Source organism: Salvelinus alpinus, chromosome 28 (genome assembly GCF_045679555.1).
Source record: "Salvelinus alpinus chromosome 28, SLU_Salpinus.1, whole genome shotgun sequence".
NCBI classification, from domain to species: domain Eukaryota; kingdom Metazoa; phylum Chordata; class Actinopteri; order Salmoniformes; family Salmonidae; genus Salvelinus; species Salvelinus alpinus.
In genome coordinates, this window is record NC_092113.1 from 20,466,059 (window position 1) to 20,491,192 (window position 25,134).

At 43.0% G+C, this 25,134-nt stretch overlaps 1 protein-coding gene across 3 annotated transcripts in view; it reads left to right on the forward strand.

The window, feature by feature from the left end:
* The window catches only part of ube4b (ubiquitination factor E4B, UFD2 homolog (S. cerevisiae)), a 48,990-nt gene that overhangs the window by 9,546 nt on the left and 14,310 nt on the right, over nt 1–25,134 (forward strand). The window contains exons 5-22 of one of the 3 annotated variants that reach the window (XM_071372138.1): nt 1,412–1,559; nt 2,358–2,583; nt 4,259–4,699; nt 6,665–6,684; nt 6,751–6,979; nt 8,490–8,631; nt 10,283–10,383; nt 12,553–12,667; nt 12,921–13,004; nt 13,678–13,734; nt 14,526–14,642; nt 19,192–19,290; nt 19,385–19,498; nt 19,769–19,967; nt 21,364–21,502; nt 23,475–23,574; nt 23,907–24,034; nt 24,522–24,620. In XM_071372138.1, the coding sequence (XP_071228239.1) occupies nt 1,412–1,559; nt 2,358–2,583; nt 4,259–4,699; nt 6,665–6,684; nt 6,751–6,979; nt 8,490–8,631; nt 10,283–10,383; nt 12,553–12,667; nt 12,921–13,004; nt 13,678–13,734; nt 14,526–14,642; nt 19,192–19,290; nt 19,385–19,498; nt 19,769–19,967; nt 21,364–21,502; nt 23,475–23,574; nt 23,907–24,034; nt 24,522–24,620 (2,558 nt within the window). Of the gene's footprint in view, nt 1–1,411; nt 1,560–2,357; nt 2,584–4,258; nt 4,706–6,664; nt 6,685–6,750; nt 6,980–8,489; nt 8,632–10,282; nt 10,384–12,552; nt 12,668–12,920; nt 13,005–13,677; nt 13,735–14,525; nt 14,643–19,191; nt 19,291–19,384; nt 19,499–19,768; nt 19,968–21,363; nt 21,503–23,474; nt 23,575–23,906; nt 24,035–24,521; nt 24,621–25,134 lie in introns of all 3 variants that reach the window. The other 2 variants (XM_071372136.1, XM_071372137.1) reach the window with 2 other exon arrangements.

Below are 25,134 nucleotides of genomic sequence, written 5' to 3' on the forward strand. Positions count from 1 at the left end.
GTTTTATCCTCCAGAAAAGATTGAACAAATATAACAAATGTTATGGTTACTCAAATATACTGATTTAAAAATAAAAAAATCTTTATGGAAAAAACGTTATTTATTAATGATATTATGAATAGAAATGGAGTTAGGTCACATGTAGCTATCGAAAATATATGGGGAATATCTGCTCAAATTTGCAATAACTGATTGCAGCATTACCACAAAAATGGAGGAGGCAAGTGGAGAAGGTAGGGAACTTGTTTACCTGCCATATATTAAAGATACAAATTGGCTTAAAGGAATTGGCATAAATAGAAAAATATACCAGTTTCATTTGAGGACAAAAATGTTGACAGCTGTGCCATACAGGGTGCAAAATAAATGGGAACAGATTTTCGATGTATCGATTCCTTGGCACATGGTTTATGAACTGGTACAAAAAACCACTTGATTCAACATTTGATTTTTCAATTGAAATTATTATATACAGTTCTTTCCACCAACAGAATTATATATCAGTTGAAGTCGGAAGTTTACATACACTTAGGTTGGAGTCATTAAAACTCTAGTTTAAAACTTTTAAACCACTCCACACATTTCTTGTTAACAAACTATAGTTTTGGAAAGTCTGTTAGGACAGCTACTTTGTGCATGACACAAGTAATTTGTCCAACAATTGTTTAGACACATTATTTAACTTATAATTCACAGAGTTTTAATGACTCCAACCTAAGAGTATGTACATTTCTGACTTCAACTGTATATGGGGCATAAGACAATCTCAGCTCTGTAGGTTTTGCTACGAAGAGACAGAATCAATAGATAATTTATTCTGGTATTACCCCTATGTAGCTTGTTTTTGGTCACAGGTTCAGGAATGGTTAAATAAAATCACAACGCGCTTAAAATTAACCTTACAAATAGCAGTGTTGGGTGATTTTGGAAAGCCGTAGTCAGTCAATAATTAATATAACAATACTCGTAGGAAAGTTTTGAATTTTTAGCTCACAATCTGTTGATATAATACGATTAGAAAGTTTTAAAAAGTATGTAAAACATCATAGCACAATTGAAAAATATATGGCACGTGGAAACCAAACGAGGGTGGTCTATGTAGCAGAAAAGCTGTAAAAAAAATATATATATATATGTCCTCCAAAAAATGTTGGATGGCAAAAAATTATAATAAAAGCAGCAATTCTAGTGTTCATTTTCTCTCAATTTGAGTCAAAAGGCTACTTTTTGTGGGTGGACCCTCCACCAATAAAAGCAGACATTAAGTCCTGAACACGCTTTTACCCAAAGACATTTTTATTTAAATGTTTTGCGGCCGATCGGTACACAACATGGCCACCTGGTAACCAATCTCTTGAACGGCAATGACCGCTCTAGTTTGTAATTCTAACTATTGGTGTATCTGTCCCAGGAATCCGCTGAAAACTCAGATGTCTCTGAAGAGCAGGCTCTGCAGCTCATCTGTAAGATCCTGCGCGTTTCCTGGAAGGAACAGGACAGAGACGTCATCTTTCTCCCCTTGCTCGCCGCCGAGTTCCACCAGAGCAGTCTCAAAGACGGTATGGCAAAGATGCATGATATTTCATATGAAGCTATGTTCTTATTGAATTGTATAGCTTTTTGCAAAAGAGTCCTAGATTATGGTTTAGGATTTCCTCATCTGAATGCAATAGTTGCAATTGTTTTTTTATTTTTTATTTCTTTATTTAAAAAATGTTATCCCATTTTCTCCAATTTTCGTGGTATCCAATCGCTAGTAATTACTATCTTGTCTCATCGCTACAACTCCCGTACGGGCTCGGGAAAGATGAAGGTCGAAAGCCATGCGTCCTCCGAACCACAACCCAACCAAGCCGCACTGCTTCTTAACACAGCGCGCCTCCAACCCGGAAGCCAGCCGCACCAATGTGTCGGAGGAAACACCGTGTACCTGGCCCCCTTGGTTAGCGCGCACTGTGCCCGGCCCGACACAGGAGTCGCTGGAGCGCGATGAGACAAGGATATCCCTACCGGCCAAACCCTCCCTAACCCGGACGACGCTATGCCAATTGTGCGTCGCCCCACGGACCTCCTGGTCACGGCCGGCTGCGACAGAGCCTGGGCGCGAACCCAGAGACTCTGGTGGCGCAGCTAGCACTGCGATGCAGTGCCCTAGACCACTGCGCCACCCGGGAGGCCCTGTAATTGTTTTTTAAATCTTCTAACCCAATGTTTCTATTGAAATTTGAACAAAATATTTTTATTAAATACAAATCAGTTTGTGTAGTCAGTTTTTTTTATACCATTTGAGAATTTGTTTACGAAACATACACACAAATGAAGTGTATGTTTTATAGGATTTCTCTTTCTCCTCCCAGTCTTCTCTGACTTCAAAGACCTGATTGGCCAGATCCTGATGGAGGTGCTCCTGATGTCCACCCAGTTGCACGTCCACAACCCCTTTGCCAGCCTGACTGCCACGTCCGAGCCAATTGCTGCTGCCAAATCTCTTGACCACCACCTGACGCTGATCCAGCCCTCCAGCCAGGGCAGCAGTCCCATGGCCCCCTGTGCAGGCTCGTTTGGGGCCAGCTCGTTGTCCAGGCAAGTACCCCTCAGTGACCCCACGACTAGCCCCCAGTCCTGGGTACACAAACTCAGCAAAAAAAGAAACGTCCTCTCACTGTCAACTGCGTTTATTTTCAGCAAACTTAACATGTGTAAATATTTGTATGAACATAACAAGATTCAACAACTGCGACATAAACTGAACAAGTTCCACAGACATGCAACTAACAGAAATTGAATAATGTGTCCCTGAACAAAGGGGGGGTCAAAATCAAAAGTAACTGTCAGCATCTGGTGTGGCCACCAGCTGCATTAAGTACTGCAGTGCATCTCCTCATGGACTGCACCAGATTTGCCAGTTCTTGTTGTGAGATGTTACCCCACTCTTCCACCAAGGCACCTGCAGGTTTCCGGACATTTCTGGGGGGAATGGCCCTAGCCCTCACCCTCCGATCCAACAGGTCCCAGACGTGCTCAATGGGATTGAGATCCTGGCTCTTCGCTGGCCATGGCAGAACACTGACATTCCTGTCTTGAAGGAAATCACGCACAGAACAAGCAGTATGGCTGGTGGCATTGTCATGCTGAGGGTCATGTCAGGATGAGCCTGCATGAGGGAGGAGGATGTCTTCCCTGTAATGCACAGCGTTGAGATTGCCTACAATGAAAGCAAGCTCAGTCCGATAATGCTGTGACTCACCGCCCCAGACCATGATGGACCCTCCACCTTCAAATCGATCTCGCTCTGGAGTACAGGCCTCGGTGTAACGCTCATTCCTTCGACGATAAACGCGAATCCGACCATCACCCCTAGTGAGACAAAATCGCGACTCGTCAACAGGCCTACAAGCCCTCAGTCCAGCCTCTCTCAGCCTATTGCGGACAGTCTGAGCACTGATGGAGGGATTGTGCGTTCCTGGTGTAACTCGGGCCGTTGTTGTTGCCATCCTGTACCTGTTCGGATGTACTGATCCTGTGCAGGTGTTGTTACACATGGTCTGCCACTGCGAGGACGATCTGCTGTCCGTCCTGTCTCCATGTAGCGCTGTCTTAGGCGTCTCACAGTACGGACATTGCAATTTATTGCCCTGGCCACATCTGCAGTCCTCATGCCTCCTTGCAGCATGCCGAATTCACGTTCACGCAGATGAGCAGGGACCCCGGGCATCTTTCTTTTGGTGATTTTCAGCGTCAGTAGAAAGGCCTCTTTAGTGTCTTAAGTTTTCATAAGTGTGTCCTTAATTGCCTACTGTCTGTAGTTGTTAGTGTCTTAACGACTGTTCCACAGGTGCATGTTTATAAATTTTTCTATGGTTCATTGAACAAGCATGGGAAACGGTGTTTAAACCCATAACTTCACAGATCTTCATTTTAATTTTGATTTTTACGAATTATATTTGAAAGGCAGGGCCCTGAAAAACAACGTTTCTTTATTTGCTGAGTTCGGTAGGGTTGTGTCCAAAATGGCATCCATCACAGGTAGTGTCCAATGGAATTCCTACATTGAAATTGACAGAAATGGAATTGTTCCCTTTTTGTGTGATTTAGGCCTAGTCAATGGAAAGTGTTGTCTATTTTTAACTGGCACTGTCATGGTATCATTGTCTTTTTTTATTCAGTTTTATATACCTAGTTATTTGACTGTTGATAAGATTGTAAAAGAGGAAGATGTAGCCCATTTGTCAACCCATTTCTTTTGCGATGTTCACAGCCTGTACGGGTGTAGTCCGCACTCGCTGGCTTTGAATGCAGCCAGGATGATCTCCCCACCTCTCACCACCCCCACCAGCCCATCCCTGCATCCAATGGTAGCCCCAAGTCCCCCTTCCATGGCCAACCCCCCTAGGCTCTCTCTTAACCTCCCTTCCGCCCCTCTGCCCATCTCCCAGCGCTACCGGCCCTACTCTGTCACCTCTCCCTTGGGGATCTCCACCCCCCCTAGCCCCAGACTGGCTAGCCTCCCTGGCCCTATCACTGAAGGTCTCCCGGTACCGCCCATCATTCTGGCCCCGGCCCCACCACTACCAACTAGCCCCCAGTCGGTTCCCCTCCCCTCCAATAGTCCTCATCGGCCCACCTCCATGCCCCTCCCTCTGGTACCCCCCTCACCCAGATCAGCTGCCCGAGGAGCTGCCCTCGCCACCCGGATCCCGTCTAGGTACCTCCTCAACCACGTGTAACAGAGTGACGCGCAACAAGCTACTTACTAAAACATTAACCCTACCTCCAGCCTCAACTCCATGGCAAAATTTGTAGAATCACAGGAAATTTGCTTTAAAACTGCAACATTTTCTCTCCATTGCTTGGAAAAAGTTATATAATTGCAGGAAATTATTTGCTCCGCTCCATTGAGAAATTTGTAAAATTGCAAGAAATTCGCATTAAAAAAAAAATCCCTATACTGCCAAGTTGGTGTCCCAATTTTTTTTGCAGTGCTGATGGGCTGACCGCGCTCATTGACATGCCCTGTGTCACGCCCCCTGTCACGCCCACCATCTAAACCCCTTTTGATCCAGAAAAACCCCTGCACATTTGGCCTACATGATAATGGGCTAGTTGTGTAGGCCTATTGCTTGACTTATTATGGACATGCTGTATATGGGTGGTGTTTTGCACATAATTCCCAACCACAAACCAACTCCAATGCCCTGATGATTTTCACAATTTACAGTCATCCTCTTTTTAAAATAAATAAATGTATTATTATAATAATAATAATATACAGGTTTGGACACCTACTCATTCAAGGGTCTTTCTTTATTTTTACTATTTTCTATATTGTGGAATAATAAAGACGTCAAAACTATGAAATAACACGTGGAATCATGAAGTAACCAAAAAAGTGTTAAACAAATCAAAATATATTTGAGATTCTTCAAAGGAGCCACCCTTTGCCTTGATGACAGCTTTGCACACTCTTGGCATTCTCTCAAACAGCTTCATGAGGTAGTCACCTGGAATGCATTTCAATTAAATGCTTCACAGAGTTGAAGTAACAGCCACATCTCAAAATCCACTGTTCAGAGGACACTGCGTGAATCAGGCCTTCATGGTTGAATTGTTGAAAAGAAACAACTACTAAAGGACAACAATAAGAAGAAAAGACTTGGTTGAGCCAAGAAACACGAACAATGGAAATTAGACCGGTGTAAACCTGTCCTGATGAGTCCAAATTTGAGATTTTTGTTTCCAACCGCTGTGTCTTTGTGAGATGCAGAGTAGGTGAGCGGATAATCTCTGCATGTGTGGTTCGCACCATGAAGCATGGAGGTGTGGGGGTGCTTTGCTGGTGACACTGTCTGTGATTTATTTACAATTCAAGGCACACTTAACCAGCATGGCTACCTCGCCATTCTGCAGTGATACGCCATCCCATCTGGTTTGGGCTTAGTGGGACGATAATTTGTTTTTCAGCAGGACAATGACCCAACACACCTCCAGGCTGTGTAAGGGGTATTTGACCAAGAAGGAGAGTGATGGAGTGCTGCATCAGATGACCTGGCCTCCACAATCACCTGACCTCAACACAATTGAGATGGTTTGGGATGAGTTGGACTGCAGAGTGAAGGAAAAGCAGCCCACAAGTGCTCAGCATATATGGAAACTTCTTGAAGACTGTTGGAAAAGCATTCCTCTTGAAGCTGGTTGAGAGTAACTTTTAACGTGTGCAAAGCTGTCATCAAGGCAAAGGGTGGCTACTTTGAAAAATGTCATATAAAATATATTTTGATTTGTTTTACACTTTTTTGGTTTCTACATGATTCCATGTGTGTTTTCATAGTTTTGATGTCTTCACTATTATTCCACAATGTAGAAAAGAGTAAAAATAAAGAAAAACCCTTGAATGAGTAGGTGTCCAAACTTTTGATTGGTAGTGTGTGTGTGTGTGTGTGTGTGTGTATGTATATATATCTATAATTCAGAAATGAGAAAGACCTTTTGCTTGCCAATGCATTGCTTGTCCTGCATGTTTTTTGTGTGAATCTCATAGCTGTGGTACTCTGACAATGTTGTCTGTAGGAGCCTGTGTGTCCTCGGTGTATCTTCAGATAAAATGTATTAATGGACATGTGACAAGGTCAGCACTAGGAGAGTAGTCTGGTGTTTTATTCCACAGTGAATCACAACCAGGGTTCAGCTGATGTCAGAGGGAGGGTGAACTAGTCACATCACTCCCTTCCTGCATCCTTTCCTAAGTGTTAGATCTTCTGTCCCTATCCCATCCTCTCCTATCTATGACCCATGCGTCTCTATTTTTCCATCTGTCTCCCCATCCTCCTCCTTTATCCCTCGTTCCTCTTTTCCTCCCTCTCTACGCCAGCCCCCTATCCCTCCTGTTCTTCGCCCTCTCTGATATGTCTCAGGACAACAGCGACGAAGAGCCTGAGGATGAGCAGGAGGAAGATTTTACGCAGGTCCAGTTTGGGTCCAGGTATACACCGCTGCACGGCGTGTGTTCAGTAGACTCACCGGCATGCTTCAGCAGTTTGTCAAGTCTAGCCACTAACAGCAGAGTCTGCATTTCACAATTGCCCCCTATTCCTTACGTAGTGCTCAAATTTTGGCCATCAAAAGTAGTGCACTATAAACGTAATGTAGTGCCATTTGGTACGCAGACAGTGTTTCACCATTGCGTCTCTGCTGCTGCAGGAACAGGCTGAGAAACGTAGAGCCTGTAGACCAGGGGTGTCAAATAATAATAATAATAATCATTTTACTCAAACCACCCGCGGGCCGTATGTTTGACGCCCTGCTGTAGACTCTGGCAGCTTTACTACCTCAACTGTTGTAGTTGATGCTCAACCGCAGAAGTAAATTTCAGTACAGATCGAGGCAGGGTGCTTATCCTTGTGGTACTGCGAAGAGTCTGAATTGCAGTTCTGTAAATCGAAAATAAATATTTGCTTGCAAAAATATTGAGAATTCATTATGACTAGGCTACCACTGCAGTAGGAGAATATCTGGTTCTCAAGCACTATGATCCTTGTAAATCAGCAGCATGAGTTTCGGCCAGGATTGTAGTTTCCCAGTGAATTAGGCCTGTCATGTACTGTAGCTAAGATGTCCAATTTCTCTAACTAAATTTGTAATATGAGGAAAGGACCCAAAGTGAAGGAGTTTAGACTGTCAACACCAGGTAAATAACCCTTGCAAGTGCGTGTTGAAGCCACTGTTTCACTTTTCTGAAAACAATCTTAAGGTAAAATCCAAAGACAACTGGTTTAATTGTGTCTTCCGTTGGTTTCTGTTGCTGCAAATGCTGCTTGCTTGAGCCCGGATAAACAATTTGTTAGATTGGTTGAAAACTTGCACTTTCAGTCTCCACTAAAAATCTTTGTCGAGTAGCTTTGGGCAGAAGACTTCTCCACAATATTCCTGCGGACAGATGCTGTTAATCTGCTCACAGGTTACCCACTGGTCTGTCTTCGAAAACAGACCACTAACAATACATTAACTTAGACCCCAGTGAACCCTTGGGTGTGATCTCTGGAGAATCCGTTACCTGGGTTGTGTTCATCAGGCATCAATTGCAAAAATGTGACAAACTAAGAGAGCGGGAGCGAGACACTAGCTGGAGTTGTCCAATAAGAAACAAACTATTTTGTTTTCCTTGGCAAAATGTGGCAAAGTTTTGCCTGCCCTAATGAACACGACCCCGCTTCAAACTGCTATTGAGTGAGATTATTGGAAGAGTTTTGTAAAATCTGAGGGTGTTTAGTTATATTTCAGACTCAAGAATTGTGTTGTCAATGCCGAAACGCTGCCTTGCTATACTCTCGCTAACGTTTTACATTTTATTTCAGGGGAACTGAAAGAGTCGCTTATTTACAGCATTTGTCCACAGGGCTTCTTTCTTAAGGTGCCCTGGTTCTGCTCTCCTGTCGTCCTGTTACATTTTGACTTTCTCTCCCATTTGTTTTCCACTCCATCTCTCTGTGTAGTCTGGGTGTGTCCGGAGGGGGAATGGCCTGGGAATCCTGCAGTGACCGGTTCACCATCGAAGCGTGCAAGGAGACAGAGATGCTCAACTACCTCATCGAGCGCTTTGACAGTGTGGGCATGGAGGAAAGGAAGGCGCCCAAGGTAAACTGGAAACGCTGTTACGAAACATGGCTGCCCACCAGAGGTTTGACCCGTATCTACTCATTTGGAATCTTTGTCCTTTTAAAATGGCAGCTAAAAACCTAATTCAGAAACACCATTGTAACAGTGTCCCCAAACAATACTTACCTTTCAGCTATGCTTAGTGTGGCCTCTGGTTGTAACAAATGCCCTGGGAGGAGGCAAAGTAAAATTTGCCATTCGCAACACTTTATTTTTTGTGATCACATTTTTGTTATTTATAGTAGACATGGACATAAACTTGAACAAAACACCTTATTGAATTCAAAAAGCCCGACCACAATAACGCTCACAATAGCTAAGTTTCCATCCAATTGGCGACAGATTTTCATTAGAATATTCAAAAATCTGGGTAAAGATGTTTTTTTCACCAAACTGATTTGTTGTGGATAAATATCTGTGATGACGCAGTGCACACGAAATGTACATTTTCGCTTAAGTTTTCACATACCAAATACAAATCTGAAGTTCCATGTGTTCTATCACATTTTCAACTCCGATAGTTTTGTAACAAACATTTGCCTTAAATACCAAATGTGCCTACTCTGGTCTTGGCACGTGTGCTCTAGCTAACAGCTCACAGATACAGTGCGGGTAGGCTAGTTTACTTGATGAGATTATTATGGTTAAGAGCAAAACTAGTTTTCTTGTCAAACGGCTGTCAAGGATTGTTCATCATGTCACCAGAATAAGACTCAATATTTATTGAAAAGGTGCATCAAGCTCATCACAGTGCACTTTCATTACACTGTGAAGTTAATAATTTCATCTGTAGCCTAATAAACTGCATATTTTACTGAGTCATAGTGGGAGTACTACACACACCATATCATTATGTGACTCCAAGTTTATTTCAATATGATGGTTATTATATCACCATTTGTGCTTAAAGGTGTTTCCACCGCAATTTCTCACTTTCAGGATCTTTTCATGGCTGTTAATTTGTGGCATATCTTTACATTCATTTAACTTTAAACAAGGCACACCTGTTAATTGAAATGCATTCCAGGTGACTACCTCATGAAGCTGGTTGAGAGAATGCCAAGCGTGTGCAAAACTGTCATCAATGCAAAGGGTGTTTACTTTGAAGAATCTAAAAAAATATATATATTTTGACACTTTTTTGGTTACTACATGATTATTCTACAATGTAGAAAATAGTAAAAAGAAACACCCTTGAATGAGTAGGTATGCCCAAACAGCTTGATGCCAAAACATTGACAACAAATATATATTGACATAAATGTGTAAAAAAAAAGAAGATATTTAATGCTGAAACTCTCATATTAAACACCAATGTTATTCACTAAGTTGATGGTTTACATTTATGATCATGGTTTACAAGTTTGTCATTTTATTCTGTTTTAAAATTGTCTTATTTAATTATTTCATATGTGATAAGGCCACAGAGGGCCGGAGATAATTAGACACCTGTGATAATCAGAAGGTCCCAAAAGGGCCACTAGATGTCTTCATAGATTACATAAAATCCTTTAACAATACCAAAATTCTGGTAGTTTACTGTTAAACTTTGAATGTTTCCAGTAATATACCCTCCCTTTGCAGCCCTAGTCACCACGCTTAACTTGTTCTTCTCCCTCTGTCTTCTCAGATTTGCAGCCACCCCAGTGTCAGCCAGCTCCTCAGCAACATACGCTCGCAGTGTATTTCCCACGCCGTTCTTGTCCTTCAGGGTGCCCTCACGCAGCCCAGGTCTGCCTGACACCTTCCTGTCGCCTCTCACAATACTGTGGTCCTAATACAGTATTATTCTGTGTACATCAGTGTTTCCCCTACCGTAGGATAGGAGTGTCTAGATCACTTAAACTCAACTCTAGACCTTGAAGCCAGTTCCACTACTTTTTTTTCATTGTTCCCATCTAATCGGGGACTGATTTTAGACCTGGGACACCAGGTGTGTGCAATTAATTCAGGTAGAACAGAACCAGCAGGCACCAGACCTTGTAGGGTAAGAGTTTAATGCCCCTGGTCTAGATGTTTAGCGCTGTTGCCCCTTGCCTACATTTTTATTATTTATTATTTAAATTCATAACAATTAAGTGCAATTTGTTTTAAAAAAAATTTGAAGGCCAAATATTCACCCATGGACACGTGAAAGAAAGCAGTAATGAACATGTCAATTGACAATTGTGATGCCAGAAAGCCTGGATGTTGCTTTCACCTTGCTTTCACCTTGCTTTAAACTAGGGGAAAGACTGGTGTACGTGTTTTTGTTCTTTTTTTCTGCATTCTCGGTACCCCTAGCAGGAGCTACTAATCTATCACCATAGCAACCATATCACCATAGCAACTCATCTATTTCTCCTGAAGTTCATGTCCACATTATTTTGCCATATCATTCACACCTTTGCTACCCACACTCTAGCATCTGGTACACCATTACAATGTGTTCGGAAAGTATTCAGAACCCTTTTTCCACATTTTATTTAAAATTTATTAAATATATCTTATTTTTATCAATCTACAAACAAGACCTTATAATGACGTAATGAAAACAGGTTTTAAGACATTATTTATTTTTGTATGAATTTGCAAAAATAACGTAGTTGTCCGTAGAGCTCTGAGACAGGATTGTGTCGAGGCACAGCTCTGGGGAAGGGTACCAAAACATTTCTGCAGCATTTGAAGGTCCCCAAGAACACAGTGGCCCCCATCATTCTTAAATGGAATAAGTTTGGAATCACCAAGACACTTCCTAGAGGTGGCCTTCCGGCCAAACTCGATGGTCACTCTGACAGAGCTCCAGAGTTCCTCTGTGTGGATGGGAAAACCTTGCAGAAGGGCAACCATATCTGCAGCACTCCATCAATCAGGCCTTTATGGTAGAGTTTCCAGACGGAAGCCATTCCTCAGTAAAAGGCACATGACAGCCCACTTGGAGTTTGCCAAAAGGCATCTAAAGGACTGACCATGAGAAACAAGATTCAAGTTGGAACTCTTTGGCCTGAATGGAAAGTGTCACATTTGGAGGAAACCTGGTGAAACTACGGTGAAGCATGGTGGTGGCAGCATCATGTTGTGGGGTTGTTTTTCAGCGGTAGGGAATGGGAGACTAGTCAGGATCGAGGAAAAGATGAACTGAGCAAAGTACAGAGATCCTTGATGAAAACCTGCTCCATAGCACTCAGGACCTCAGACTGGGGTGACAGTTCACCTTCCAACAGGACAACGACCCAAAGCACACAGCCAAGTCAATGCAGGAGTGGCTTCGGGACAAGTCTCAATATCCTTGAGTGGCCCAGCCAGAGCCCGGACTTGAACCCCATCATTCATCTCTGGAGAGACCTGAAAATAGCTGTGCAGCGACGCTCACGAACCAACCTGCCAGAGCTTGAGAGGATCTGCAGAGAAGAAGTTGAGAAACACCACATATACATGTGTGCCAAACTTGTGGCGTCATACCCAAGACGACTGGAGGCTGTAATCGCTGCCAAAGGTGGTTTAACAAAGTACTCAGTGAAGGGTTTGGATGTAAATGTGATATTTCTGTTAGATTTTTAATACATTTGCAAAAATGTCAAAACCTGTTTTTGCTTTGTCATTATGTGGTATTGTGTGTAAATTGAGAGGGGGGACTACAATTTAATCAATTTTAGAATAAAGCTGTCATGGAAAAAGTTGAGGGGCCTGAATACTTTCCGAATGCACTCCTGTATGCACTCTTGACGTTTCCTCTCACCGTTCTCTGTACCTGTTAGTATGCATCCTCTGCCACTGCAGAATGCAATAATATTGTCAAAATACAAGTGTGTTCCTTCAATACACTGTTTGCTTTCAAAATAGAATAGCCAGGTGACACAGTCCAGATATATTGTCTGTGTTGTGAGTAAAAGCCATCCTCCTCCCCGCTCCTCCACTCAGGAATCCTCTGCAGCAGTCCCTGCTGGTACCCTACATGCTGTGCCGTAACCTGCCGTATGGCTTTATCCAGGAGCTGGCCCGCATTACCTACCAGGAGGAGGAGGTCTTCAGACAGGTGGGGTAGACCCAGACAGGCAGACTGACTCACAAACAGAAATAGAAATACACCAATGGTTTTATTAGTCTGACAATGAAATGGTAAATTCTAAAACATTTGAAAATTTGCTCAAACAGCTAAAATTAACATCCATGTGAAATGGGAATAAAAGTTATTGTAGTAAGTTGTCCTGTACATTTCACCATGTAAATTTTCAGCTGTATCGACTAACGCCATCCTCAAAATTGCTCACCTGTTGTCTGTATTTCAGATCTTTGTTCCGATCCTTCAAGGGCTGGGTCTGGCTGTGAAAGAATGTTCCTTTGACAGTGACAACTTCAAATTCCCCCTGATGGTAAGGTGGCAACGGAGAAGTAATGTGTGCTTGCGGTGCAGGCTTAGTGTGTGTCCCAAATGGCTCCTAATTCCCTATGTAGTGCACTACTTTTGACCAGGGTCCCTAGGGCAATGTCTAGGGAGTAGGGAGCCATTCGGGACGTAGTCTTAATGTGGTCTTTTAGATGCTGGCTCGCAGCCGGTGACTGAGCCTGTCTAACTTATAGGGGGGCAGTTCAAGATGTAAAATGGATTGACTTGAGGCTGAATCTCTGCTAGCGTGATGAGCCTATCAACCTTCAGCTAACCTTTAGGCTCCAACCATAGATCTAGATTTACTAGAATGGGTATTTCCCATTAAAATCAATGTTTCTGTGGTTTGGTGGACCAGTGGCCATATTGAGGGTACTCGTGTGTTCCAGACAAATTGCAGTGCTCTGAGGGGCTTTTCCTGTTCTAGGAATTATATTTTTCTATGGCTACAACTACTCCAACTGAAGGCTGGGTAACATGATTGGACATTTTTAACTTGTGTTGTCATGCCTGTCATAAGATGACTTTGGGTGTTTGTTTGTTTTTACACCAGGGGACCGAAGCCTATGGTCATTTCACAGTCAATGGTCAATGTTATTAGGCTATTTCTGATGGCTGTTCATTTAACGTTCACTTACGGCGTGTTTTGTTTTCTACAGGCATTAGCTGAGCTATGTGAAATCAAGTTTGGGAAGACTCACCCCATGTGCAATTTGGTGAGTGTGCTGGAAGAGATGGAGCCATCTTTCCTGTTTCTTTCTTGCTCTATTACTGAGGTTGCGAACAATCTCCTCCAGTGCACCTTGTAGTCCATGGTGTTGATTCGTTCTTCTCCTTCTAACTGATACCACTGTAAACTCGAGCACACTTAATGTTGTGAAATCTGTTGTGAATGTATTGTAATGTTAAAACACTTATAACTGCCTTAATTTTGCTGGACCCCAGGAAGAGTAGCTGTTACCTTGGCAGCAGCTAATGGGGACCCATAATAAATACATCAAAACACTTTCACAAGCCTTTCCCCCGATTAGACCAACTACAGACAGTAGATGAAAAACATTGTTTCCATTGGCACCATAGAAAGAAGTAGTTATTTTTCTAGCACTGGATAAGTCTCAAAAGGCACCCTATTCCCAATATAGTGTACCATTTTTGACTAGGTCCCATACTGCTTCAGTTAAAAGTAGTGCACTGAACAGGGTGCCATGTGGGTCGCATCCACTGTCTTATGTGAAGCGTTCTGCTCGAGACTCAGCCGGCCCACTTTACAGAAGCAGGGAAGAATTTGGCTTGGTTATTTTATTTATGACAGGTTTGTCTAGCTCACATTTTCGAGGAATGGGAAGACAACAAGGATGCATCCCAATTGGACACTATACCCTTTAAAGTGCACTACTTTTCACCAGGTCCCAGTGGTACTGGTGACTTCTTTAAGCAAGTATGGCTTAGTAATTTAATGCTCACCTTATGTATGTGCCTGTCTAAACTAAAGTGTTTGTGTGTCCAGATGACGTCTCTGCCCCTGTGGTGTCCTAAGTCTCTGAGCCCGGGGACTGGCCGAGAGGTCCAGAGACTCTCCTTCCTGGGAGCCTTCTTCAGCCTGTCGGTCTTTGCAGAGGATGACGTAAGTAATAGGAATAGGGTGAAGTTACCCCTAGACACTGATGCTGGGTCAGTTTAACATTTTCCATACTAATGCAATCAGGAATTCAAACAGTGGGAGAGGGGGGGGGAGTATCAGTGTAGTGTGTGTTGGTAGAGTCTAGTGAGTTTGCAAGGGAGTCACTGCAAAACAGTTTAAGATAAAGAAATAAATAATAAAGGGGTTAAATGTAAATTGTCCGGGTAGCCATTAGAGTAACTGTAAAGAATTTATGGGTGCAGAAGCTGTTCAGGTGCCTTTTGTTCCCAGACTTGGTGCTCTGGTACGTCTTGCCATGCGGTAGCAGAGAGAACATCCATGACTTGGATGGCTGGAGTCTGACAATATTTTAGGGCCTTCTGCTGACAGGTCTGGGCCGTACGTACTACCCTCTGTAGCACCTTGCGGTTGGATGCTGAGCAGTTGCCATACCAAGCGGTGATGCAGCCTGTCAAGATGCTCTCGATGGTGCAGCTGTAGAACTTTTTGAGGATCTGGGGACCTATGCCAAATCTTTTCAGTCTCCTGAGGGGGAACAGGCTTTGTCGTGCCCTCTTCACGACTGTCTTGGTGTGTTTGGACATTGATAGTTCGTTGGTGATGTGGACACCAAGGAACTTGAAGATCTCAACCTGCTCCACTGCAGCCCCGTTGATGAGAATAGGGGCCTGTTTGGCCCGCCTTTTCCTGTAATCCACGATCATCTCCTTTGTCTTGATCACGTTAAGGGAGAGGTTGTTGTCCTGGCACCACACTTCCTGTTCTCTGACCTCCTCACTATAGGCTGTCTCATTGTTGTCGGTGATCAGGCCTACCACTGTTGTCATCAGCAAACTTAATGATGGTGTTGGCCACACAGTCGTGGGTGAACAGGGAGTACAGGAGGGGACTAAGCACGCACCACTGAGGGGCCCCTGTGTTGAGGATCAGCGTGGCAGACGTGTTGTTGCCTACCCTTACCACCTGGGGGCGGCCCGTCAGGAAGTCCAGGATCCAGTTTTAGAGGGAGGTGTTTACTCCCAGGGTCCTTAGCTTATTGATGAGCTTCGTGGGAACTATGGTGTTGAACGCTGAGCTGTAGTCAATGAACGCTGAGCTGTAGTCAATGAACAGCATTCTCACGTAGGTGTTCCTTTTGCCCAGGTGGGAAAGGGCAGTGTGGAGTGCTATAGAGATTGCATCATCTGGATCTGATGGGGCGGTATGCAAATTGGAGTGGGTCTAGGGTATCTGGGAAGATGCTGTTGATGTGAGCCATGACCAGCCTTTCAAAGCACTTCATGGCTACAGACATGAGTGCTACGGGGCGGTAATCATTTAGGCAGGTTACCTTCGCTTCCTTGGGCACAGGGACTATGGTGGTCTGCTTGAAGCATGTAGGTATTACAGACTCAGTCAGGGAGAGGCTGAACATGTAAGTGATGACACTTGCCAACAGGTCAGCGCATGCTCTGATTATGCTTCCTGGTAATCCGTCTGGCCCTGCTGCCTTGTGAATGTTGACCTGTTTAAAGGTATTACTCACATCGGATACGGAGAGCGTGATCACACAGTTGTCTGGAACAGCTGATGGTCTCACACATGGTTCAGTGTTGCTTGCCTCAAAGCGTGCATAGAAGGCATTTAGCTTGTCTGGTAGGCTTGCATCACTGGGCAGCTCTCGGCTTGGTTTCCCTTTGTAATCTGTGATAATTTTTAAGCCTTGCCTCATCTGACAAGTGTCGGAGCCGATGAAGTAGGATTCAATCTTATTTGTGTTTTGTCTTTTTGCCTGTTTGATGGTTTGTCAGAGGACGTAGCAGGATTTCTTATACGTGTCCAGATTGATGTCCTGCTCCTTGAAAGCAGCAGCTCTACATTTTAGTCACTAAAAAGCAGACGCTCTTAATCAATTAGGGCACATCAACAGTTAATTTTTTTCTTCCTCTAGTCGGCTCATGGATTTGAACCAGCGACCGGTAACTAGCCCAATGCTCTTAACTGCTAGGCTACCTGCCGCCGTATAACCTTTAGCTCAGTGTGGATGTTGCCTGTAATCCATGGCTTTTGGTTGGGATATGTACGTATGGTCGTCGATGCACTTATTAATGAAGCCGGTGACTGATGTGGTAAATTCATCAATGCTATCGGATTAATCCCTGAACATATTCCATCCAGTCTGGGCTAGCAAAACAGTTCTGGAGCTTAGCATCCTATTCATCGGACCACTTCTGTATTGAGCTCGTCACTGGTACTTTACTGTTTTGAGTTTTTGCTTGTAAGCAGGAATCAGGAGGATAGAGTTATGGCCCCAATTGCCAAATGGAGGGCGGGGGAGTGCTTTGTATGCGGCTGTGTGTGAAGTCAAGGTGATCTAGAGTTTTTATCCCTGTAGTTACACAGGTGACATGCTGGTAGAAATTAGGTCAATCGGATTTCAGTTTTCCTGCATTAAAATCACGGGACACTAGGAGTGCCACCTCTGTATGAGCATTTTCTTATTTGCTTATGGCCCTATATAGCTCGTTGAATACGGTCTTTGTGCCAGTATTGGTTTGTGGTAGTAAATAGACAGCCTCGAAAAATACAGATAAACTCTTGGTGAATGGTAGGGTCTACGGCTCATAATGAGGTATTTTAACTCAAGCGAGCAGCACCTCGAGACTTTCTTAATATTAGAGATCGCGCACCAGCTGTTGTTAATGGACGCACCTGCACCCAATCTTACCGGACATTGCTGTTCTGTCCTGCCGATGCATAGGAAAAACCAACTAGATGTATATTATCCTGGTTCAGCCATGACTCCAAGAAGCATAGTATATTAGAGTAAATATCCCGTTGATAGGATATTCTCGAACGGAGCTTGTCCAGTTTATTCTCCAGCAATTCACATTCACCAATAGAACAGAAGGTAGATACAATTGTATTAATTTGTCGCCGTCGTCTCATCAGGGTGCCCGTGCGCCGGCCTGTCTAGCTCTATCTTCTCCGCCTTCGAGTGTTGGGGATTAGGGCCTAGTCCAGGATAATCAGTGTCTTTCTCCTCTGACGAAGTAGAAGTCCTCGTCCAACTCGAGCTTAGTGATAGCTGTTCTGATGTCCAGAAGATCTTTTTGGGGCATAGAAAACAATGTTGGAAACATAATGTAATTTATTTTTTAGATCAGTTCAAAAAAATACACAACATGGCACAATCAGGAGCCTGTAAAACGGCCTCCATTCTAACCGGCGCCATTCACTTGATGGTTCTGGAGAAATGTACTACTCTCAAATTCATACAGAGCTATGGATGCAAGAACTAACAAACCATGAGATCAAAATGAGTTTTTGAAGCTATACAGTGTTTGTTTACAATTACATTGTTATCAAACAATGGATTAAAATAAGCTTGTTTGAGCCTCCCGAGTGTGCAGCGGTCTAAGGCACTACATCGCAGTGCTAGAGGCGTTACTACAGACCCGGGTTCATTCCCGGGCTGTTCCGCAACCGGCCGTGGCTGGGAGTCGCGTAGGACGGCGCACAATTGACCATCAGGTTCTTGGTCACCTCCCTGTCCAAGGCCCTTCTCCCCTGATTGCTCAGTATGGCTGGGCGGACAGCTCTAGGAAGGGTCTTGGTGGTTCCAAACTTCTTCCATTTAAGAATGATGGAGGCAACTGTGTTCTTGGGGACCTTCAATGCAGAAATGTTTGGGTATCCTTCCCCAAATCTGTGCCTAGACTCAATCCAGTCTCGGAGCTCTACGGACAATTCCTTCAACCTCATGGCTTGGTTTTTGGTCTGACATGCACTGTCAACTATGGGACCTTAAATAGACAGGAGTGTGCCTTTCCAAATCATATCCAATAAGTTGAATTTACCACAGGTGGAACCCAATGAAGTTGTAGAAACATCTCAAGGATGATCAATGGAGACGAGATGCACCTGAGCTGAATTTCGAGTCTCATAGCAAAGGCTCTGAATACTTACGTAAATAGGGTATTTTTGTTTTAATGAATTTGCCAAGATTTCTAAAAACCTGTTTTTGCTTTGTCATTATGGAGTATTGTGTATAGATTGATGAAAACAATTAATTGAATGTAACAAAATGTGGAATAAGTCAAGGAGTCTGAATACTTTCCTAATGCGCTGTATATCAATAAATGTTAACTCCCAAAATGTATGGACTTTAAGGTTAGATTGTGGGAGGGGAAACTCATCCTAGATCTCTACCTAGAACAAACCACCTTGGTGGTGAGTAATGTAACTTGTGTGAATCAATGCAATGTGGCCTTATGGGCTGAAAAGCAAGAGGAATATAGCCCATCAGCATAGCTTGTCCCTGGGATTTTTTTGATTTTGCTTAATGTTAAATGTTTTTCTGGTGTTACCTAGTGTATTGCTGTAGTTTAGCTTACAAAATTATTCACCAAAAGCTCACAGAACTACAATATGACTTCAGTGCTTAGCATTGACAAGTCTATATCAAATTGCATCCAGAATTATGTTGGCATTAGATTACTTTAACCAGCAAAGAAATGACTTAATTTGTTTGGGGTCTTTTCTCCCTCAGTCCAAAGTTGGTGACAAGTACTTCTCGGGCCCTGCGATCACCACAGAGAACACTCGCGTGGTCAGTCAGTCCCTGCAGCACTACCTGGAGTCAGCCCGGGTAAGTCCTGCCCTACTGGGTCTATCATGGCTTGTCATTTGCCCAAGTATGCTTCCCTCAATTTGGCATGACAATTATTTTTTGTATTCTTCAGGGTGAAATGTTTAAAATCCTCCACAACATCCTCCTGAATGGAGAGACCAGAGAGGTAGCTCTCAACTATATGGCAGCTCTGGTCAACCGCAATGTGAAGAAAGCCCAGATGCAGGTAAAGTGATCTTATCCTATATTCATTAATCTAGGACATGTCTGAATTGAGGGTTTCTAATGTGACCATTTCAAGCTAGAATGTCTAGCCTCAAAGTCTGAATAGACCCAATGCTATTCTAGCACAGTCTCCCCTCTCTCCCTACCTTTCCTGTTAGAACAGTGAAAGACTATCTGGAAAAGTGGGACTGCCCCACTCCTTAAATAACTAAAAATAAATTGAGCTTTTCTTTTTTTCATATCTTCCCTTTCTCCCCTCATCCTTTCGCAGACGGACGACAAGCTGGTGTCCACGGACGGCTTCATGATCAACTTCCTGTCGGTGCTGCAGCAGCTGAGCATGAAGATCAAGCTGGAGACGGTGGACCCCTATTATATCTTCCACCCGCACTGCCGCCTGCATGTCAGCCCCGAGGAGACCCGGCTCAAGGCCACCATGGAAGAGCTCAAGACCTGGCTGGCCGAGATGTGTGAGTGGACACCGTAGATAATATAACAGAGCCTCTATGCATTCGATTGGAACAATTTGTCTGCCCTTTATCTATGAGGACACCACCATCGACGTCATAATATTAACAACAATGACGATAATGAGTAATGTATTATGTTGAGCACACCTAGGTTAATGTGGTATTTGTTTTCTTTCAAATGCTTAAGCTGGAGTGTCACCAGGATGGGGTTAGCACTTTTGGGACTATTCCATTGGTTCTTTTGTGCCAGACAAGCTCAATCAAATGCAGTTAAAGTATGGGTGGTTTAGTTGCAATTATCAACTGAACTTTCATAGTGCATTTTTAAAGTTGCTTTGTGTGCGTCCTGAACATATTCACATAGAAATGTTAGTTGTCAATCTATTATTCACATTGAAAGCAGGTCTGATAAGCGGTAGATCTGTTCTATGTGCACTGTTTCTATGCTTCCTCAAGTTAAATTTTTGTTTACTTTTAGCAACCAGGCAATGGCTGAGTGATTGCTACATATTCAGTGTTGCCCCGCCGCTGCTAAATAGTGCGAGATTTTGCCAATGAAGCCCTTTTTCTACTTACCTAGAGTCAGATGAACTCATGGATACCATTTTTATGTCTCTGCGTGCAGTTTGAAGTAAGTTGCTAACTAGCATTACCACCAATGGAAGTCTATGCGAACAGCTAGTATGCCTGTGAAGCTACCTTAAACTTCCTTCAAACTGCATGTAGAGCAGTGTTTCCTCTGGAAAAATGTGTAGCAGTGGGGGAAAAGGTCGCGGAGGGGATGGCGTTTTTGAGGTAGGGTGTCATTTTACCACAACTGTAACCCTACAATTGACCCATGTTACATTTAGCCCCACTCTTCCGTATGCGCTCACAGAGAATTGTGGAGCTGGTAACGTGCTTAACCATGCCGCTGCTAAAAACTACATTGCGACTAATTAGTTACTACTTCTACTGAAGGCTACGATCAACTATTTATAAAAGTCACTCCCTTTACTACACCAACCTACATTTTTCAACACTAACCAACTTTTAAACTTCTTCCACTAGATTCACCATCATATTTCACTCCCAAAATGATAGCCAAATCTTTTCTGATTCTTTGAGTAAGTGTAGTAGTCTGAGTCTGGTTGTATGTGATCTAGTAGTCTATCAAAGTAATCAAAACAGATATTTTTATATATTTAACATTGACTATATTTCACTAAAGTAAAATGTTTCACACTTCAACTACCACAAAAATACTTTTAAAGATCTGAAGGAGGTCACTGTTATTTCATGGAAAATTACAAAATGACCATCTAGTTATTTATTGTTATTAGTATTACCTGCCAAATTCGCAAACTGGATGTGCCATTCACCTACCTGAAAGTTTCCTAATTGTTTTTGTTGACAGACAACGACCCCTCTAAGTTCTCTGAGCCCAAGTTCCCCACAGAGTGTTTCTTTCTGACGCTGCACACCCACCACCTGTCCATCCTACCGGGCTGCCGACGCTACATCCGCAGGCTGAGGGCCATCCGCGAGCTCAACAGGTACACGTACACTCACACACACGAGGACAAGTGGCCACAGCCACTCAAACAACCTGGGACAAGTTGCCATTTTCAGCCCGACAGGGCCCGATGTTACATAATAGCAATCTATATTTTCAAAAGCATGTGAGGCTCGTGTTCATATTTCACAACCTCTGCAGGCTTTTGGTGTTGCCTATAGCAAAATGATACACCTGATTTAAGCTACGTTATTACATGCTAAATGTTTATGATCAGTGACAGATGAGTAGAAGAATAGATGAGCTACCACCTCCACTTATTTTCCCAGCCAGAGATCAATTAACCATATATTCAGAAGGAGATTCAGTAAAACAAAGTCACATTGATTGATTATCAGGCTTTTGGTCAGGAGTATAGGCTACTATGGAATTGAAGAGCAAAATCCCCTTAAGCTACATAACATGCTAGCAAAATGATCTGATCAGTGCTGATGTACACTGAACAAAAAGATAAACACAATGCCATAGATGTTTTAAGGGAGTGTGCAATTGGGATGCTGATTGCAGGAATGTCCTCCAGAGCTGTTGCCAGAGAATTGAATGTTAATTTTTCTACCATAAGCCGCCTCCAACATAGTTTTAGAGAATTTGGCAGTACGTCAAACCGACCTCACAACTGCCGACCATGTGTAACCACGCCAGCCCAGGACCTCCACATCCGGCTTCTTCACCTGCGGGATCGTCTGAGACCAGCCACCCAGACAGTTGATGAAACTGAGGAGTATTTCTGTCTGTAATAAAGCCCTTTTGTGTTGAAAAACTAATTCTGATTGGCTGGGCCTGGCTCCCCAGGCCCACTCATGGTTGCGCCCCTGCCTGGTCATGTGAAATCTATAGATTAGGGCCTAATGAATTTATTTCCTTATGTAACTAACTCAGTAAAATCTTTGAAATTGTGGCATGCTGTGTTTTTTAAAATTTCTGTTCAATATATGAGCAAACTAGACTGAAGATGATCATGAGCACTCCGCTCAAGTTAGCTAACATTTTTCCAGACTAATTGTAATCAAATATAATGGAAATTCTGTGAGATCTGTCACATTTTTGTTATCACGACGTGTCCCCACACTTGTCTCAAAGCAGCTTGATGGCGCTGACCCAATCAAAACGGTGCTGAAATATCAATTTGGCCACACACGGCTATTGCTTTAAATGTATTATAATGGTTGGATATGACTTTGGGAGTTTGAGTAAGAAACCATTTGATACATACCTTCATTTGCATTAGCCTATAACCTATTCCAATATTTGAGTTATTCAGTTGATCAAAGCTAGGGGCTAAGGTGAGTTTTCCCCCCTCATCGCATTTCTAAGACGAGGGTTGTTTCTTAGTCTCCTCACTTCACTGCTGCCCACCTCCACCGCATTGTTCTCAACACCAGTTTAAATCAATATGCGGTTTTCTAGAAATACTGCATTTTTTGAGGGGTTCGGGCTCATTACATTTCTGTGATGTTGGACCAGGCTTGGGGCTTCAGCTCTCCAGGCTTGGGTAAGACCGGACTCCAATTTTCTGACCCAATGACAACTCTACATGGGACCATAGACTTTTGATGTCCATCTCAAGAAAGGAGTTTTCATAGAGATTTGGCTTCCAAGTTCCAAAAAGATATTGGCTTTGGTTTTTTAAAACTTGTAATAAATGTAATTTGGTGGTCTCCAACCAGTGAAATACCAAAATGTAAATGTGTTCATACATTAGTGAGGAGCTCATTGTTAAATTTCATTGGTGATCATTTGATACATTATTGGCCTATGAGCGGAGATGATTTCATTGTGTGTATGTAGTGTATTAGTGAGTATATGAAGGCTGGATTATATTCACTTGGCTCCCAACGTTAAGAACATTGACTTAAACAGGGCGTGACAAGCTGAAGTTGCTTGTTTTTGTTATCCGTTGCGAGATGTTTTGAATACTAATGAATGCGACCCTGTTTTGTTTGGCATGGCAGGACCGTGGAGGAGCTGAAGAACAGTGAGAGCCAGTGGAAGGACTCTCCGCTGGCCAGCCGACACCGAGAGATGCTAAAGAGATGCAAAACCCAGCTCAAGGTTCGCTAAGACGTTTTTCTTTAATTATTATTTTTTAAATCTCTACCCACCGTTTTCAGGCTGATAGGACTTAATCCACTCATCTGCTTGTGTTCTGCTTGTCATACGTAATAATGTTTTGGTAAGTTTGAAGTGTAGAAACTCGATTTCCTGTTCCAATCCCGTGTCATAGTTTGTTTCCCGAATCATCCGTTTTGGTTAATTTCTTAGAAAAAAAAAAAAACTGAAATTAGTGTTGCGAACAAGAAAATAAATAATTTCAACTCGTGTCATGAGTTAAGGACTATATTCACCAGAAACCCTTCTATCTTTGTGATCTTTGGCCCTGACAGAAACTGGTGCGCTCCAAAGCCTGTGCCGACGCAGGGCTTCTGGATGAGAACCTTTTACGCAGATGTCTGCAGTTCTACAGTATGGTCATTCAGCTCATCCTACGCATGGTGGATCCCGCCTACCCACAGTAAGACACTCTGCCACAACCAGGAAATGTTTTAATGCTGCAATATGAGTTCTTAGCCTACTTTATGTCATATCTGTCATAATTAAAGGGATGGTGTGAGCTTTTAGCAATTAAGCCCTTTTTCTACCTAACCAGTCAGATTAATTCATCGATACCATGTTTGTCTCTGCATGCAGTTTGAAGGAAGTTGAAGGTAGTTTTGCGAACCAGTCATTGTCCTAAAGCTAGTTACCAATTACGCTAGCTCTAGTTAGCAACTGCCTTAATACTCCACGCAGGCATAAAAATGTTATCCATGGGTAAGTAGAAAAAGGGCTTAGTTGCCAAAATCTCTCACAATCCCTTTAAACTGAGGGATGCAACTTTTTTACTAAACTGATAATAATATTATTTAAATGTTTATTAGATTCATCTTTGTTATTGTTTGTATTGTTTCACATGCATAAAGTGGATCAAAAACTCATATTCCTTCCTCCCCTTGTTGCAGCATGAGTCTACCGCTGAATCCGGAGATTCCCAAAAGCTTTGCTGCTCTGCCGGAGTTTTACATTGAAGATGTGGCCGAGTTCCTGCTTTTCGTTGTGCAGTAAGTCGACAGATCGATTGTAATTGCATAGTACAAGGCCAGACAAATACCCAAGAGTGGCATTGTTGGTGTCCATTTACCCTGTTTTACCTAAAGCAAATTATTAGTTCCATCTTTTATACATTTCTTGGAGAATTGTTTCCTAAAATGTTAACTTCAAAGGGATGTGGCATGAGTAGGGCCAAGAGGATTTCCTGACCATGTGACCCGACCTGGAGAAACTCGTGGCTCTCTCCATTCTCTTTCCTTTATTAATAAATACATGATGAGGACCATCCTCCTCTTCATCCCTGGACAAGCTTCCTCTGAGTTTTTCTCAATTACTCTCCCCCTTGATTCTTGCGTACGCTCCCCTCGCCTTTTTCTTAACCTTTACAGCCCCAGCGTTCCGCTAGCGGAACTCCTCCCACATTCCACTGAAAAGGCAGAGCGCGAAATTCAAAAAATATTTTTTTGAAATATTTAACTTTCACACATTAACAAGTCCAATACAGCTAATGAAAGATACACATCT